Genomic DNA, 17,663 nt, shown 5'->3' with positions numbered 1-17,663 from the left:
AGCTAACGTTGCAAAGGCTGCTCTAGTTTGTGCCACAAGACATTGAAGTGATGCTCTCTGTGGAATTAAATTTTCAGAACAGGGCACAGTAGCTTAGACTGGTGAGTATTTCATGGACACATTAAGCTTACTTTGGGGGAGAAGGGAGAGAGAGCGAGCTATTTTCTTGTTCCAAGAGAAAAGAGAGCCAAGCCTCCTGCTAACAGTATAAATCAGAGTTCCTTCCTTCCCCCACCATGTTCTTAGAGAAAAGAGCCATCAAAGAGTTCCAATGAGACAGGTATTTATTTAGTTCAAGCGCTAAGAAGTTTTTGTTTTATATTATCAAACAGAGCTGAGGTACCAGTGACATTCCAACATGAAGAAGAGAAGGTACCTTTCCCCCCTTTTACAATTTCTTCAGCTACTTTGCATCAAGACAAAAATGTACTGTACATCATCAAGCCAGAGTGGGGAGGGGAAAAGAAACAAAGTGGAAATTTTTACCGTTTTAAAATCGTATTTAAAACCAAGCCTGTTATGGGTCAACGGGCAGCATGGATGGAGCAAAAAAAAAAGCTAGACAGCTTGGAATGAGGAAGCACTGTACATACAATAAACATTCTGCTTCCACGTACATTATCAGGGGGCTTCCTTTCACTAGAAAACAGGTCAGTATTGGAACATGCGTGGAGAGTCATGGACCCTAACACAGTGTTATATATGACTGCAGTCAGTGGATGCAGGGACAAGTTGCGTTAAACATGTCTGCTAGTCAGAGGTACGCCCTGGTTTCAGTAGGAATCTACCACGACCAACTGAAAATGTTAAAAATATGAGCTGTCCTGGTTTATGCAACCACAGGGTGTTTAACATGTTCAAGACACGACTCCTGGAGGTCAGGTTCTAACCCTCATTTTCTGGCAAAAAAGTCCTAATGGGCTGATTTTGCAAACCCTTACTCAAATGAGCAATCCTCAGCTTGCACTATAAACCCCATTAAAATAAGCAGGATAACTCAGCTGAGTAAGGACTACTTGCTTGAGTGACCATCTGACTTACCTAGGGCCTGGCTTGTCAAACGTTTCAAACTTAGAACTGCAGGGCAAAGAGCTGCTGTTCAAGCACCTTGTTTTAGTGTTTTCCTTAAACTTTACTGGAGGCAAAAATGCTGCGTTTACAGAAATCCGAACTATGAACAAACCGAATTACTTCAAGAATCCAAGCCAAAGAAAACTGAATATTAAAAGCAGCAAGATGGAGTTTTTGTTTTTTTGCACAATAAAGGCGACTACAATACAGGAAAAGTAGCCAGGTTTTCCTCCCCACATCAGCTTCTTTGAAATAAAGAATATGATCCTTTGTCATATTTCACTGTTTATTTCAAGACATGCTACGTCAAAAAAAATTGCCTTTAATATTGCATTATAAAAGCACTTTACATCTCATTTTTGCCTTTAATGTTAAGTTATTGGTATGCAGAGTTATTATAAACCCAGGGCAGGTATTGATTTGACATTCAACTCCAGAATGCAGAATTCCACACTTTCTCTGCATATTGCCAGGTGACAGCAGTGGGGGTGGGGGGCTATTCCCCTCAGGTTGGTTATTTTCAGTGGGGGAAGGGCAGAAGGGAGGAGTTTGAGTGTTTTCAATTCCATCTTTAGACTTTGTCAATTAAGTAATGCTTGTAAGGTAGACTCAGGCATTCTTTTCCTGCACTGTAACTCAGCAATACTCTTCCTACAAACAATGTATTTACAATTGTGTTTATTAACTGACACAGCAATTTCACAAGGACTAGTAAAGATTACGAGGGTGCGCGTCTAGTGTACTGGTTTCTGTGTGTTTCTTAGATAGCTACATCTTGCAACACTGGCAAAGCTCGACACAGATTCCTCAGCAAAACAAAAAATACTGAAAATAGTAAAAAAAAATTAAGCTGAGAAATAAATATAAAAGAAAAAATGGTTAACTGTAGCTTAGTTAAATATAAAACTAAATTACTAGCTATTTAACCAAACTATACAGATCTCATGAAAAAACTAAACCAACTTGGAAGACCCAACATAAAAAATGCTAAAAATTAATGGCATACATCTGCATAATCATAAGTTTCTTTTCATCCTATTACAATTCCCTTCTTTTTCACCTAGGGTCTTTCAAATCTACTTCTATAGACTCACAAGTAAACATCCTCCCCCCTTCCTCAATTTACTTAGGACCATGATAAGGAAACCCACAAGCTGATCCTCAATCCATCCACCCCATATTAACTGTAAATTATTGTAACATTTCTACTTGTTCCGTCAAATGCTGTTTTGTCTTTCTGCTAAATTTGGATGTGTCAATCCACTGACCAAATTGTTTTTTAGTGCTGATGCTGAACTTTGTTTAAAAATTCCCTCTTTTTAAAAAATTGCTTTTCTCCCCAATAGCCAAAATGTCACGTTCCAATCTCTCGAGTAATAATTTACTTTATTGGAGTTCTACATAAAGGAAAAAAAATGCTTTTAAAACTAATTGTGTATCCAAGACATCCGTTTACTTGTCTCCCGCATAAGTGTTTCGTTAGCACGTGTCCCTGCCCAAAAAAGCCATCTATCAATATCAGAAAGACATGTAATATTTCTGGGTCTGCTTTCTTGAAAATTTGTTCATTTTGACACTGCAAAGACTAAGACTCAGTATCCTTTTTCAGCATCAAAACCCTGCTAAAGTTTCAGGTTTCCAAAATGTTTGGGGCTTGAAAAAAAGATTCAGAGCATCTCAGCGTAGAGGATGATTATAGCTTTTTTGTTTATTTTATATTGAAAGGGCAGCATCTAACCCTAAAGGATACACCAACTCTACCTTTCTTTTGACTGCTGTCTAGTCATTTCCAGTTTGATAGCGAAATCAAGTGGGTAAGATATAAAAGTGTTATTCTGCACATACCTCTTCACCAAGTCCAATTCAAAATTTACTCAATTTCCATCATTTCAAAGTGCAATATCATAACATTAAAAAAGGAACAAATATTAAGAAATTGTACCTATCTTTTTAAAGTTATAACTGGAATATGCTGGAATATTTTGGCTTTATTTTTTTTCTTATAAATAATGAAGACACTGACATTCTCCTTTGTGTGTGCTTGTGAAGCTAAGAGATCATCTCCACGAGACAGCCAGCAACGATGAATTGCAATACGTTATTACTGAAAGGGGACAGTTCAAGCCAATATTCACACCGCAGTCAATGAAGAGTAAAGGGAGGGGAAGCAGTGATGTTCTGGAGAAAGGTAAGAGAAGCAACATGGTATTAGCAGGAACAACCTCCTTCACTGACCGGCTGCTCTTGAGGCTTTTCCAGTTTTATGTCAATCACTGGAAGAAGTAAGTTAAGGCAAACAAGTCGGAGCACTCCCACCTTGGCCCTGCTGGGTCCAAAGCCAGCCTTGCTCTGAATACAAGACCCAGCAATGTTGGTGGACACAGTCATCCTCGTTCTCCCATATTTCTCTGCGCTGCCTCTAGGTGAGGCTTTAGACTGGCATTTTCAGAGAAGCCTAACACAACTAGGCACCAATTCCTATTGGTATTCAATGGGGCACCACCCTTGGAAAATCCCAGCCTCAGATAAGTCAAGGTAGATTTCCTAGCCCCCTTTACTGATTTGAGATTCATGCTTATACCTAAGGGCGTGCCCAGGCCAGGCTTGGGGTTTCCTTGCCAAGCTCTTAGAAATGCAGTGCCCACCCCTGTAAGATCTTTCCCTTCCTGCTGTCTCCTAATCACCTCTTCCTGTTTCCAAGATATTCCGACAGTAGGAAATGAAAGGTTGTATGTCCAGTGTCTCAAACCACTAGGGCTAGAAACCAACACTATAACCAGTCTTTGCTTTCCAGTGGTAGAGAACAGCAGCTTTCAGTTGGGGGAGACACCCAAAAGTGGGTTACTGAGGGAGCAGCAACATGCAATGGCCAGTAGAGCCCAGCAAGAGCAGAGAGAAGCTTGCTCTCTTTTCCCTCCCTCAGCCCTGCTCTCACCAACTCGCAGAGAGCAGCTCCTGTAGGTCCCCTTCCCTGACTGCAGCTCCAGGGCAGCGAGGAAGGCCCAGTTCATCTCAGCAGCCCCTCCCTCCCCCAACCACACACCACCCTTCAGCAACCCCCTCCATGGCCCAAAGCTCACAATCCTTTCCATTTACAGAGGACTGAGGGCTATGGTGGACCCCGGGACAATTTTTCAACCACTCTGTGGGTCAGGATCCAGGGAAGACAGAGCAACTGATACAGAGTATTTGTCTCCTAGGCCTGACAAATTGTAAAGACTGGATTATAAATAGAGTTGTCCTGATTATCCTGCTGTTTTAGGAGCCATCATTTTGAAGCTAACACTGCAACCGTATCTCCTCTGAAAGCAGGAACCCAGATTTCTAATGGCATAAAGCCCAGGTGTCAAACACATAGCTCGCGGGGCAGATCCTACTTTCAGGACCCTTTCTTCCAGCTTGCAACCACCGCCCCATTTCAAAGGTATTCAACCTGCAGCTCCTGCACTTCAACAGGACCGGACCCATGAAGTGGGAGGAGTTTGAGAACTCATACCTGATTGGTCACAAGCATCTGCACTCCTTCTCCTCACTCCCCTTCTCCCTGAGTGCCTACGAGGGCTGCCGTGTCCCAGCTTAAAGAGACTTCTTCCCAGCCTCTCGCTGTCACTGCAGAGCCCCATAGCAATGGGGTGAGGAGAGCAGATGCTTCTCTGCTCCCCCACCTCCAGCTTCCTGCTGTTCTAAGCATTCCCAGCTTCACAGAAAAGAGTGTCCACCCGGCACTGTCACTCCACCCCACAGCACCAGTACCAGGAGAGGGAGGGGGCAGGAAAGAAGAAAAGTGAAAGTGAGGAGGCTTAAGTGCCCAAAGGACTAGTGGAAGTTTAACTCCAGGTTCATGGAGCGAGAGACGGTAATTCGGCTCTTGCCGCAGAACGAATCTGACACCCCTAACAAAAGGCATTCCAATCACTCACAAGTGACTGCCCAGAAATTGGCGACTGTGTGTCAGAACTGCAGTGGGGGAAAGAGGAGGGTAATAAAATGAGATTTAAGGTTTAGCCTCTCAATGTATCAGGTTTAGAAGGGTGCCGTGGCAATGTTACAGACTCAGTTAACTTTTGGCATTGGCCCTGGACTGGATCAGAAAAAGACAATCCCCAAGTATAGACACATACATTCAGTTAATTATACCCACAGCATCCACTCCATGGCCATGAACACTAAATGCACTATACTCAGTAGTGAGTCTTCAGTCAACCTGCAGCTTCCTAGATGAGATTGTTCTAATCCCCCATCTCTTTTCAGACCATACCCATCATGGAATTTAGGAGCACTGACCCTCCCACACTACCACACCATTTCTGGACGGCATTCCCAGGTGTTGAGAATGCCTTTGTGGGAAATAATCATGAATCCTTTCCCCCAACTCTCTCACTGTTGCTTACTGGTGTCACTGAGCAACTTGTGCTGCTTTCCAAAAGCCTACCCCTTGGAATGATAGCCAACAGTGAACAGCAGCACACGGTCACTCAAACGCTCCCCTCTGACTCAGCTTCTAATAAATTACTCCCTTTGTGGTACTCGGATCCCCAAACCTAACACTCCATCATTACAGTGCACCCAGAGATCACAGGTGGACACTAACCCCAGCTGGACACTAACCCCAGACACGCTGATTCATGTCAGCTCAGCACAAGTCTAAAATCCGTCTCTGCCCAGCTCGCTGAGGGTGGCACGCAGTTCTTGCGGCTGGTAACACCAATTATCTATTCTTGGGGAGGAAGCTTTTCTTTCCAAGGAATGGAAGGAAATGGTCAGCAAGAAACAAAGAACGGAAGAGTCCTTTGTTACAGTTCTGTCTTGTAGCTTTGAGTCTCTAAATCCTCTCACAGTTAAGAGGAAGCTGTTTGAGGAAGATGCTTAAAACTACAGCTCTGCCAACACCATGCAGATGAGTTATGGAGCATGAAAGCCTGATGATTAGCCCAATTTCCTTGTACCCCCATGCTTCTGTAAACAGGCAGTGGGGGGAAAAAGAAAAAAACAACAACTCACCACTGGTCTTGACCTGCTTCTACAGCACAGGACACACACAGCGACAAGTTATTTTGCTATCTGCACTCTGCAGAGAGCCCAACTGGAAGTGGCCTTATTGCTCTCCCATTTGGAGATTGGATACAACTCCCTGATGGAGGCAGGAGGGGTCACCGTATGCAGGGACTGAGGATCTAACACTGTCCTTCTCATTAATAAAATCTGCACTGATTAGCCTGTCAGTTGTATGCTGCTGGGAAAGGGTCCTTGATTAATCAAGTACATATCACACAGAAAGCCCGGGATTTAGCAGCTGTAACCTACAGCTGCTAAAATCATGGTTTTTTCCTCTGCAACAAATGTGATGCTTAAAAAGTCTTTAGTTTACATCTGATACACTCACTTCCTCCACTCCAAGTGTGCTCTCTTACAGTTCCTGCCTCATTCCTTGCCAGACAGTACTATAGAGCTCCACCTGCACTGACTCTTAGGCTCACAATGCCAGCTATTTATTTGAAACAGATTATCCCCTAAAACCTCCCCTCTATCCTCTACCTGCTTTTTCAAATAAGATCATCAAGATCTACTGTGATTTCCTCTCCTCCTCCACTCTTACCTCATCATCCATGCTGATTCTCACCTCTCACCCTCCAACTCTTCAGCACCACCCACAAAAAAATCCATCCACTTCCACTCTAATGCCCTCTCTTTCTCAACACCTGCTCTCTCCTTTGGCTTCATCCCCTTAAGATGAGCATGCGCATGTCCCCCATACTCAAAAAAAGACCGGTCTCCAATGACTGTGCCATTTCCTTTCTTCCTTGCAATGTCAAGAGAAGCAGAGATGATGGGGGAGGAAGAGGTCAGACTGATTGCAACTGAAGGGTTGTAGGTGGTATGGAGATTACTGACTGCATCCAACTTCTCAAGGTCTTGTCCTGCCTTAGCTTTTGAGACGATCACCTGGATCTCCTACCTTTGAGCAAAGCACCTCTTGGGGAAATCCCCTTAGGCTTCTCTCGAAGCAGCTCCTGTCAGGGCACCCCCAGCCTTTTCTCTTGACAATGAGTGATCTTTATTGCAGGCTATTTGGAAACCTACCTTTACACTCCTGACCTGCCTCCATTCAGCTGTCTTTCCTCCTCAGCCCTCCTCATTCTTTAGCCACTGACAATGCATTGATCTCCTGTTATTTGGGCCTGTCAGTTTGGCACCCAAGACTTGCAGCTTTATCCTCTAGACCAGGGGTTCTCAACCTTTTTTTTGTGAGCCCCCCCATGCTATAAAAACTCCCCGGCCCACCTGTGCCACAATAACTGGTTTTCTGCATATAAAAGCCAAGGCTGGCATTAGGGGGTAGCAAGCAGGGCAATTGCCTGTGGCCCCATGCCACAGGGGGCCTCGCGAAGCTACATTGTTGAGGCTTTGGCTTCAGCCCCGGGTGGCGGGACTCAGGGCCCCAGGCTTCAGACCCATGTGGTGGGGCATCGGCTTTCTGTCCTGAGCCCAATCAAGTCTAACACTGGCCCTGCTTGGCGGCAGCCCTGAAACCTGAAACCTGCAGGGGCCCCTGGACCCTTGGTTAAGAACCTCGGCTCTATAAAACATTTCAGATCCAGCCTTCTCTGTCCAGACCACAAACTCTTCGGGGCTCTCTCTTGACTATTGTAAACTCCTCCTCTGTAGTCTCCTTGACATCCAACCTGTTCAAAATGCTGGGCTAAGAATTCCCTTGCCTGGTGAGCTGACCATGTCACCCTCCTTTTAATCCCCTCTTCCACCATATTAAATTCAGGCCTCTTGTCCCACTTCCAAGGCACTTCCCAGCTGACCATCCCTACACCTATCCATTCATGTCACTGCATAACTCTCACCCCTCTACTCCACCAGTGATCCCAGCTTCTTTACAGCTTATTCCACGTCTCCACGCTGCTTCTACAGCCCAGAACACCCTCGCTGAACTAGTCTGTAAGGATCGTACCCTTTCCTCAACACACGCTTCTGTGATGCCTAAGCAATTAGCCAGCTAACAACAGCTAGGCAGGTGGCCACCGGGGCAGGTTTTATATTTATCTCTCTCCCTTCCCACATCCTGTGTCTGTTACTCAGACTGCATGTCCCCATGCATGAAAGCCCCTAGCTGTACATCCACAGAATTATGGCTCGAAGACGTAAAGGATACTGTCTTCTCTGCTTTTGTCCTGTGTGCTCTCCATTCCAGGCAAGGCAGCTGCCACACGTCGGAAAAGCTGAAAAAGAGAAAGATAAAACTGATTAAATGCGTAGTACCATTTGTGACAATGTATTCCAATTCTGCCAGACAAAACAGAATCACTTCATACCTGCTTGTCTACTATCTCAAAATCTGCACTGGCTACCCTAAGAGACCGACACCCACAGTAACCTTTGGATCTGGGACACTGAAAAGTGCACATCCTCGTGAACACTGGAAGTTAAATTAGTTGGACTCACTGGCTACATAGTAACAGTTAAACAACCCATGAATGTCTTTGGAAACAAAGAACTCAGTGTGGGAGACAGGAACCCCAGAGTTCCAATCTTGGTTATGGCACCGATTTGCAGAATGACCGTAGGCAAATCACTTCACTTCGGACAGTTTGTCCATGTGTAACATGAGAATTCAGAGCCTCCCAACTCCATGGAAAGCTACGTGTTAGTTAATGGTTACACATTCAGAGCAACATACCATGCACTAGACAAATGCTAAGTTCTAGCATGAAAACGTACGTCTCAAGAGTACGGTGATTCTGGTTCTTGCCATACTTTCTTTGTCAGATGCTTATTTGTCCTTTCCACTTATGCGTACTTTTTGCCTCTAATTCATACCTGTCCAATCATATTTTCATTGGTATGTCCACCTACGTGGTGTTTTAAAGCGAGGGACTATGCTGAAACCTACCTTTTCCCCTCTTCTGTGCCATCTACAATTAGCCAGTGTCTTTCCTGTAATGTGAGGCTCAGCTTTGTGTGGCTTCTGCCAAATTGCGTTTCCCCAGCCCTCTGGACAGACAACAACCTGCAACTGTTTGCCACTAGGGGTCTATGCCACCAATCCCATTCACTATTTCTCTGTCAATAACATTTCCTAACATTATACATCAGAGTTCATGTGTGACATGGGAAATGTTTTCCTCGCGCTATGGAAATCTGATATTTTCCCGCAGGAGAATCATGTAGTGAAGGATTGCGCCTTTGCTGAACCGTGTTCTCCAGAGTCACCGTGAGAACCAGCCACATCAAGCAGATGAGAACGGCACAGCCCTCCACAGCGCCATCCTGTGTTTCCCAGAATTGCCTCTGGGAATTATGTACAGACTCGGGCATGATCCTTTGGGGTGCAAGATGAGGAGATGCACATTATCATCTGTCTTCTCTCTTTCTGTAGCCCCTTCAGAATAACCCCAGCAAGAGCAGAGGGTTGGATCTATGCTAGCGTACACAGCACATGCCTAGAACTAGACACAAGAGTGAAACTGACACACCAAGTCAGCTAAACTTTCACAAGGTTAACATCGAGTTGACCATGTACTACGTGCCTGTGTGTTGAGAAGCACCATGGGTGCTGGACTGGAAGATTCCAGGTCCTGGGAGTTTTGCAGTCAGTCGGCTGAGCACATACATGCAACTGCTGCCGAGGAACCAGACAATGACCTGCAGACACAATGCTTGCTACAGAAACGGACACCAAGTGTCTGAACCCCACAGTCATTGCATCAGCCTTATAGAGTGTCCCTTTGAAGGCATCCCATTATTCTTTCACCGATCTCCTTGGATAACACCAAACTTTCCTCCATCTACTCCAATAACCCAGCTTCCATAGGAAACTGAAGAACTTAGAGAACTACTTCAAGAGACATCCAGGGTGAATCTGTTCATACTATGAATTTACTGCCTGTAAACAATGCTGAAATGAAATCCAGTAAGACTTTGTTGGCATGACCAGCTATGCAAGTGTTACTGGAATAAAAAAGACCAGCCCCTCAGCTCCGTCACATGTAGGCATGATCTTCCCAAGGCAGGGCTACACACTGCTTTTGGAGTCTGCCCTATGTCTGTTTGTCATTACTATTCATTACTGATCCGGTGGCAGGCTGCTACAAGGTGTGATGCCAAACTAACAAGAGGTATAAGAGAGGCATTAGCAAAGCAAGTTTCCCCCACAGCACCTATCAACATCTCATCCCTGTTCTTGAGGGATCAGCATTCACGTCGCACTCCCCTTAAGTACCTGGCCTAAGCCGGAGAAGCTAATGATCAAATTCAGTAATGAATCCTGATCATGTGCTACCTGAAGCACAATACACTTCTGCTAAGAAGGGACCATCTCCAACATCTCCATTCTTTTTGTCCATTCAGTCCTTAGCGAACAAAACCACCACATGCACATGTTCACTAGGACATGAACTGAACAGAACAAACTTATTTCATGTAGGCTCAGTCAGACTCTGATGGCTGAAGAACCAGTCTGAGATGAATTTGAACCAATGACCTAGAAGTACAAAACTTTGTATCCTGGTGCTGGTCTCCATGTCTCCGCAATTCCCCTGAACCATCCAGTCAGTCAGACCTCTGAAAGGGTTAACTGAATTCTCGTACACCAGCTACAGTAAAGCACTAAAGAGCAGCCACTGACAAGAAACACTGACAAAGCACATCAGCTTTTCAGATGCTTAACAATATTGTCCATCAGCGGTGGATAGGAGGCAGGCAGGCAAGGAAGCCTATAGGATAAATACCTGTTGTTCTCAAGTGTGAAAGGATGGAAGGATTTGCTGATCAGGAAATAATTAAACCAATTTGTCATGTTAATATACAGAGGGGAACTAGACTAAGTATCTGGCCAGCTTGAGTCCTGGTATCAGGACATCCTATCAGATGGTCAATTTCTCACTCCTGTCTCACATCCATTACCCTACCTCTTCTTCCCAAAAGAGTCCTGCCAGAACACTTCATACATAACTGCCAGGAAAAGCAGCACAGCCTCCAATGCATTTTTCAAGAGGCCATTTTTTAAACTAGAAAGACATTGTCACTTTGCCTGGGTCACAGGAGGAAGTCGGGGAGAGAGAAAGTCTCCCTCTTTCCCATATGATCAGCAGGATTTTCATGGCCATTATGCTTAAATGATTTGAAGACAGCCCTGCCAACCCCATTACTTTTATTCATATTTAAGGAAGGATTTGGTCAGCTCTCTCAATGTAAAATTGATCATCTCCTTAAGAGGCAAAATCTTTACAGCTGTAGCTCACGAAAGCTTATGCTCAAATAAATTTGTTAGTCTCTAAGGCGCCACAAGTACTCCTTTTCTTTTTACAGCCAGTGATCCAAGAAGCTACTTAAGATCCCATCTCTTCTTCCTCTGCCAGTCCTAAGAGTCTAGTAGTATTATATTGGTGCTCATTGCTCTTCCAGAACTGAAATGCCTTATTCTCTTTCGGTGACTTTGGGATAAGCCAAACATGATCACACATTATTGGCAGTATCTGCATTCCCTCTTTACCAACTCATCCTTTCCTGCCTAGCATTTCATTTGTTCTCCAAGCATTCACCACCAAGCTGGTCAGATTTTACATTTAAGGCACCAATGTGCTTTTTCAGTTGAATCCTATAATGAATGTCTCCCTCCAGCAAGGAATGCAAGTCTCACTTCACAGCTGCCACCTTTATGACTGGCCTCTGGATGTAGAACAGTCCTATAAAATAATCTAGCCTTTTCTGGGGCAGGATTGTTTCATCACCACCCTGCAATACAAACTGACATCAAACTCATCTCAGAAAGGCCCACAAGTTTCTCATCGGGATATCCATTTGTCAGGGGAGGTGGTAGCCTTCCCACTCCTGTAAAAGAATCCTTAGAAGCTGGCTCTCTCTCAGGTCTTGTGGGCTCTGCAGGGCCAGATCTCTGCTGACAGAAGTCCTGCAGGTCTGTCTCAGACACAGTGAATGTGTTTTTTAGGAGCTGAAAGCGTAGTCACCTCTAAAAATTTTGCACAAGAAAAACTGAACACAGATGGCAAGATCTTCAGGGCAGGGAAATTGCCTTGAAAAGCACCATGAACATTTATGATGGCTGTATAAAATAATAATAAACTGAGCTGCAGAGCAATGTAACCTAGTGATAACTTCTGCTCAACAGGATGGTCTCATCATTCTCAGTCCTAGAACGACACAGAGAAGGTGAGAGTCAGATGGAGGTGTCAAAAGAGAAGGTGCTGGCACAAAATAATTAAAGAACAGAAAGTCACCAGGACCAACAGTATCAAGCCAAGAGTGCAGAAGGAATTTAAGAATGAAGGGCCTGAGCGGCCAACCAAAATATATATTAGCAACCATTAAACTGGCAACGAGGAGTCCGGTGATACATTAAAGACTAACAGATTTATCTGGGCATAAGCTTTCATGGGTAAAAATAAATCTGTTCGTCTTTAAGGTGCCACCGGACTCCTCATTGTTTTTGTGGATACAGACTAAAATGGCTACCCCTCTGATACTTGATACCATACTGAAGGGTGGCAAACTGATCTGGAGGTAAATTGGGCAGTCACCCATCCCATGCTGAAGCATTTCTGTTGTGAAGGACATGCATTAAATGACACAAAAATAGAACTATTCCTTTAAAACTTCAAGGATGCTTTACTTTATTCTTCACTTCCAGCAGATTTAATCCAGATTCTCAGAGTCCGCTCTCTAGGTTTTTTCCACCTGGCTTAGTTCCGCTCTCACATCTTCCTGATAATTCCAAAGAAAAGCCTCATCTGGCTTCATGATCTATGCTGTGGAAATGCCTCTCCCCTGACCTCTCAAAATAAGGCTTTTATATTGTAGGCAAAGCCCAAGTAACCCACAAGTGAACTAAGCCCTATTACTCCACATCAAGTATACGCAACTAAATCCCATATACAAACAGACCTAGCTACTCTCTGTTCCTCTGGGTCACAGGTAGCTACTCTGCCATATGAGCATTGTTCTTCTCTTTAGGAAAGTCAGTAGGGGTGGACTCTGGGATTTACACCACTGAACCTTAAAAATAGAATTCCAAATCTCCAAGAAAATTGTGGGCATGGGGCAGTCCAGCATGGCTTCTGGGGCAGAAAATCTATTAGAATTATTCGAGGATGTCAATAAAAGCAGAGAGAGAACTGACAGATATAATTCAGACTTTCAATCCTGCAAGAAGTTGTTACAGCAACTTAAGGGGCCAAGAGGAGAGGGATAAAGTTCTACCAAGCAAGAGAAACTGGCTAAGAGGGAAAACAAGGAATACAATGTTTATTTTCAACAAGGCAAAAAGCTGGATGCGTCAAGGATCCATAGTAAGGTTAGTGCATTCTTACATGATTTGGAGAAAAGGGGAAGAGAGGAAGGGGGAACTACCAAGCTGGGAAGGTTCACAGACAAGTGAGTGATTGAGGTTCATCTAACCTGAGTAACTCCAGAGGGACTTCAAGCTAGCCAAATGGGTTGAACAATGGCAGATGAAATTCACTGTGGACAAATGCAAGTTAACGTACATTAGAAAAATAATTTGAACTACTCAAGCAGATCTGCTGTTTCTGGACAGCTCAATAATTCTGCTAGATGCACAGCAGCAGTCGAAAAATGTTAGGATGCTCACAGAACGGACGAGACACTCGAAGTGAAAAAAAACTTAAGTACCCTCCTATGGCTATTTCACCATCTCGGCCAAAGTACATACTACTGAAAAGGGAAATTCAAAGTCATCATCAATCCCATCTCCCAGCTATGTATTTTATACTTGTACGATAGACCTCGTTACTGCAGTACAAGTACTTCACTCTCTTTAAGTACCCTGGGAGGTGGGGGGACTGCTATTTTCTCCATCTGTACAATGGGGATCTGAAGCACAACACCAAAGTGACTTCCCCAGGCACAGGAGACGTCTGTGGCAAAACTGGGAATTGAACCTGGGTATCCCCAAGTCGCAGGTTAGTACCCTAGCCACTGAGCAACCATCCTCTTCCCGCCCCTCAAATCTCTAAATATCCAAGTGCTGGGAAAGAGCCAAGGAGGAGACAAAACAAGCCACTGGGAGCTCCCCCCATGCAAACTAGGGGTAAAGAAAGGGAGGAGGAGTGGCGGCATTGTACTTTAGCAGGCAGCAGTGGTTTTAAGATGAAATTGTAAAGGCAAGTGATGAGAAAGATGAAGGGAGGCATTGGAACTCCAAGGAGGAACCCACAATCCAGGTAAACCCCGGCTTAGAGGAACACGTGAACATTTATAAGCTAAGGTATCCTAGAACTCCATTTAGTTTTGCTAGGGACTGTGCGACAGAACAGATACAAGTTCACCTGCTATTTTCAGGAGAATTAAACAGACGTGAGACAAAAAGGATGGGAGGATGAAGGATATTTGTAAGAAGAACACAGGACAAGGAGCTGAGGGGCTGCAGGTGAGACACCTACAGGCCTGATTTTCAAGAGTTCAGCACCCAACATGCTGTAATCTTGAAAATCTATCCACTTATGCCAGTCCTTAAATAGGAGCTGAACCTGTCTGGGTGTGGCGCTCTTTAGAAAATCTGGCCTTACCACAACAGGCTCGATAGAGAACACCACAAAATAGCTGCTATTCTCAGCTCTGTCAGACTTCTTGTATGATACTGGGCAAATCACGTAACCTTTCTGTGCCTCAATTTTTAGGAGAATCCCCCTTTCACAGCGTACTCTGCTGATTTGTTTAAAGTGCTTTGAGATCCCTGGAAGGAAGGTGTTACTGATGTGTGGAATAGGAGTCCTTCCCCCCGCCACGCTAGCAATACTCACCAGCACTTAAAATCCAGGTCAGAAATTCAGTCAAAAATTAACATTTTAAAAAAAATGAATCTGTTGATAGGAACTGATTAAATTATGGCATTTAAAGCCAGCTGTTGATAAGTTGATAAATTAAGTTGATAAGCTGTTGATAAGCCAACCAGGATAAGTTTAATGCAGCAATCCCTTCTCTACAGTCTGGCAAGGCACAAAAATTATGCCTTTCGCTACATTTTTAACAAAACATTATTGGACTAAAAAAAAAAAGGGAATTTGGCAGCTAAGAAAATATACTCTCTCTTTTATGAACCATGTGCTTATCAGCCAGAGCATGTGTGAATGAATCCAATTAGGAAAGTAGGATGGCTAGAAAGCAGCCTTGTACACGGAGACTTATTCCTTCACTGTAGCTTCCATACCCACATCAGCATCACTGTATTTTCATCTCACAGACTTAGGAATTTCACTGGCAGCCGCATACACTTGGAACCTTTCAAAGGTAGGGGGGTGAAACACAGGAGCATGAAAGAGCAACAGGAAGGAGGAGAATCTCTTCCCGGGCAGTTTTCACATCTCATTCTGCCACACCTGACTGAAGGGTCGCTCCTCTTCCAGTGACGTCAGGCAGGAGAGAAGCCTGTTCCGTAGAGTCAAGATACTCCACCCCTTTGGCGTGATAGTTTCAACTCACTTCCTGTGCCAGCTAATTGATCCAACTGAGCTGGGATTCTAACAGCATTGAATATCGTAAGGAAATCAGGCCTGGAACATTAAATGGACCTCTCTCCAAACCAGGGGCTCTCAACTCTTTGCATACTCAACCCTCCTCTCCCTCACTGTCCATTCAGCAACATGGCAAGGGAAGGGTGGTCTCTGTCCCAGATGAGAACCCAGATACTAGACCTGAGAGATAGGGGTCTGTCCCAGGGGGAACAGTGACTAGGAAGAGTTCTCATTTTACAGGGACAGCAATGGGAGACAGCTATTCTTCCCCATTATACAAGAACAAAAATCACAGGGACGGGAGAAAGTGCCGAAATGTTAGACTTGGCCTATTCTACAGAACAGGATTACCTAATGGGGCTGTGGTTCTTGAACTACTGCTATGAGAAACCCATCCTGTCAAATGCCACATCACCTGATGCCACATTCAGCCTGTTTTTTTTTTTTATAGATTCATAGATACTAAGGTCAGAAGGGACCATTCTGATCATCTTGTCCGACCTCCTGCACAGCGCAGGCCACAGAATCTCACCCACCCACTCCTATGAAAAACCTCACCCATGTCTGAGCTATTGAAGTCCTTAAATCATGGTTCAAAGACTTCAAGGAGCAGAGAAGCCTCCCTCAAGTCAACCATGCCCCATGCTACAGATGAAGGCGAAAAACGTCCAGGGCCTCTCCAATCTGCCCTGGAGGAAAATTCCTTCCCGACCCCAAATATGGCAATCAGCTAAACCCTGAGCATATGGGCAAGATTCACCAGCCAGATACCCAGGAAAGAATTTTCTATAGTAACTCAGATCCCATCCATCTAATATCCCATCTCAGGGGATTTGGCCTATTTACCCTGAATATTTAAAGATAAATTACTTACCAAAATCCCATTATCCCATCATACCATCTCCTCCATAAACTTATCGAGTAGAATCTTAAAGCCAGATAGATCTTTTGCCCCCACTGCTTCCCTTGGAAGGCTATTCCAAAACTTCACTCCTCTGATGGTTAAAAACCTTCGTCTGATTTCAAGTCTAAACTTTCTGGTGGCCAGTTTATACCCATTTGTTCTTGTGTCCACATTGGTGCTGAGCTGAAATAATTCCTCTCCCTCTCCTGTATTTATCCCTCTGATATATTTATAGAGAGCAATCATATCTCCCCTCAACCTTCTTTTAGTTAGGCTAAACAAGCCAAGCTCTTTAAGTCTCCTTTCATAAGACAAGTTTTCCATTCCTCGGATCATCCTAGTAGCCCTTCTCTGTACCTGCTCCAGTTTGAATTCATCCTTTTTAAACATGGGAGACCAGAACTGCACACAGTATTCTAGGTGAGGTCTCACCAGTGCCTTGTATAACGGTACTAAAACCTCCTTATCCCTACTGGAAATGCCCCTCCTGATGCATCCCAAAACCGCATTAGCTTTTTTCACAGCCATATCACATTGGCAGCTCATAGTCATCCTATGATCAACCAATACTCCAAGGTCCTTCTCCTCTTCCGTTACTTCTAATTGATGCGTCCCCAACTTATAGCTAAAATTCTTGTTATTAATCCCTAAATGCGTAACCTTACACTTCTCACTATTAAATTTCATCCTATTACTATTACTCCAGTTTACAAGGTAATCCAGATCCTCCTGTATAATATCCCGATCCTTCTCCGAATTGGCAATACCTCCCAGCTTTGTATCATCTGCAAACTTTATTAGCACACTCCCACTTTTTGTGCCAAGGTCAGTAATAAAAAGATTAAATAAGATTGGTCCCAAAACCAATCCCTGAGGAACTCCACTGGTAACCTCCCTCCAACCTGACAGTTCGCCTTTCAGTAGGACCCGTTGTAGTCTCCCCTTTAACCAATTCCTTATCCACCTTTTGATGTTCATATTGATCCCCATCTTCTCCAATTTAACTAATAATTCCCCATGTGGCACGGTATCAAATGCCTTACTGAAATCTAGGTAAATTAGATCCACTGCATTTCCTTTATCTAAAAAATCTGTTACTTTTTCAAAAAAGGAGATTAGGTTGGTTTGGCATGATCTACCTTTTGTAAAACCATGTTGTATTTTGTCCCATTTACCATTGACTTCAATGT

The 17,663-nt window shown here is 44.1% G+C and overlaps 1 protein-coding gene across 3 annotated transcripts in view; it reads right to left on the bottom strand.

The window, feature by feature from the left end:
- Positions 1–1,343: 1,343 nt before the first annotated feature.
- The window catches only part of RAB6A (RAB6A, member RAS oncogene family), a 112,600-nt gene continuing 96,280 nt past the window's right edge, over positions 1,344–17,663 (bottom strand). For all 3 annotated transcript variants that reach the window (XM_038407083.2, XM_038407092.2, XM_043504033.1), the window contains 2 exons: positions 8,234–8,300; positions 1,344–3,344 (listed from right to left, as the gene is read on the bottom strand). In XM_038407083.2, the coding sequence (XP_038263011.1) occupies positions 3,280–3,344; positions 8,234–8,300 (132 nt within the window). In that variant the 3' untranslated portion in view covers positions 1,344–3,279. The remainder of the gene's footprint in view (positions 3,345–8,233; positions 8,301–17,663) is intronic.

This window comes from Dermochelys coriacea, chromosome 1, assembly GCF_009764565.3.
Source record: "Dermochelys coriacea isolate rDerCor1 chromosome 1, rDerCor1.pri.v4, whole genome shotgun sequence".
NCBI classification, from domain to species: Eukaryota; Metazoa; Chordata; order Testudines; family Dermochelyidae; genus Dermochelys; species Dermochelys coriacea.
This window is presented reverse-complemented; position numbering and strand designations above follow the sequence as displayed.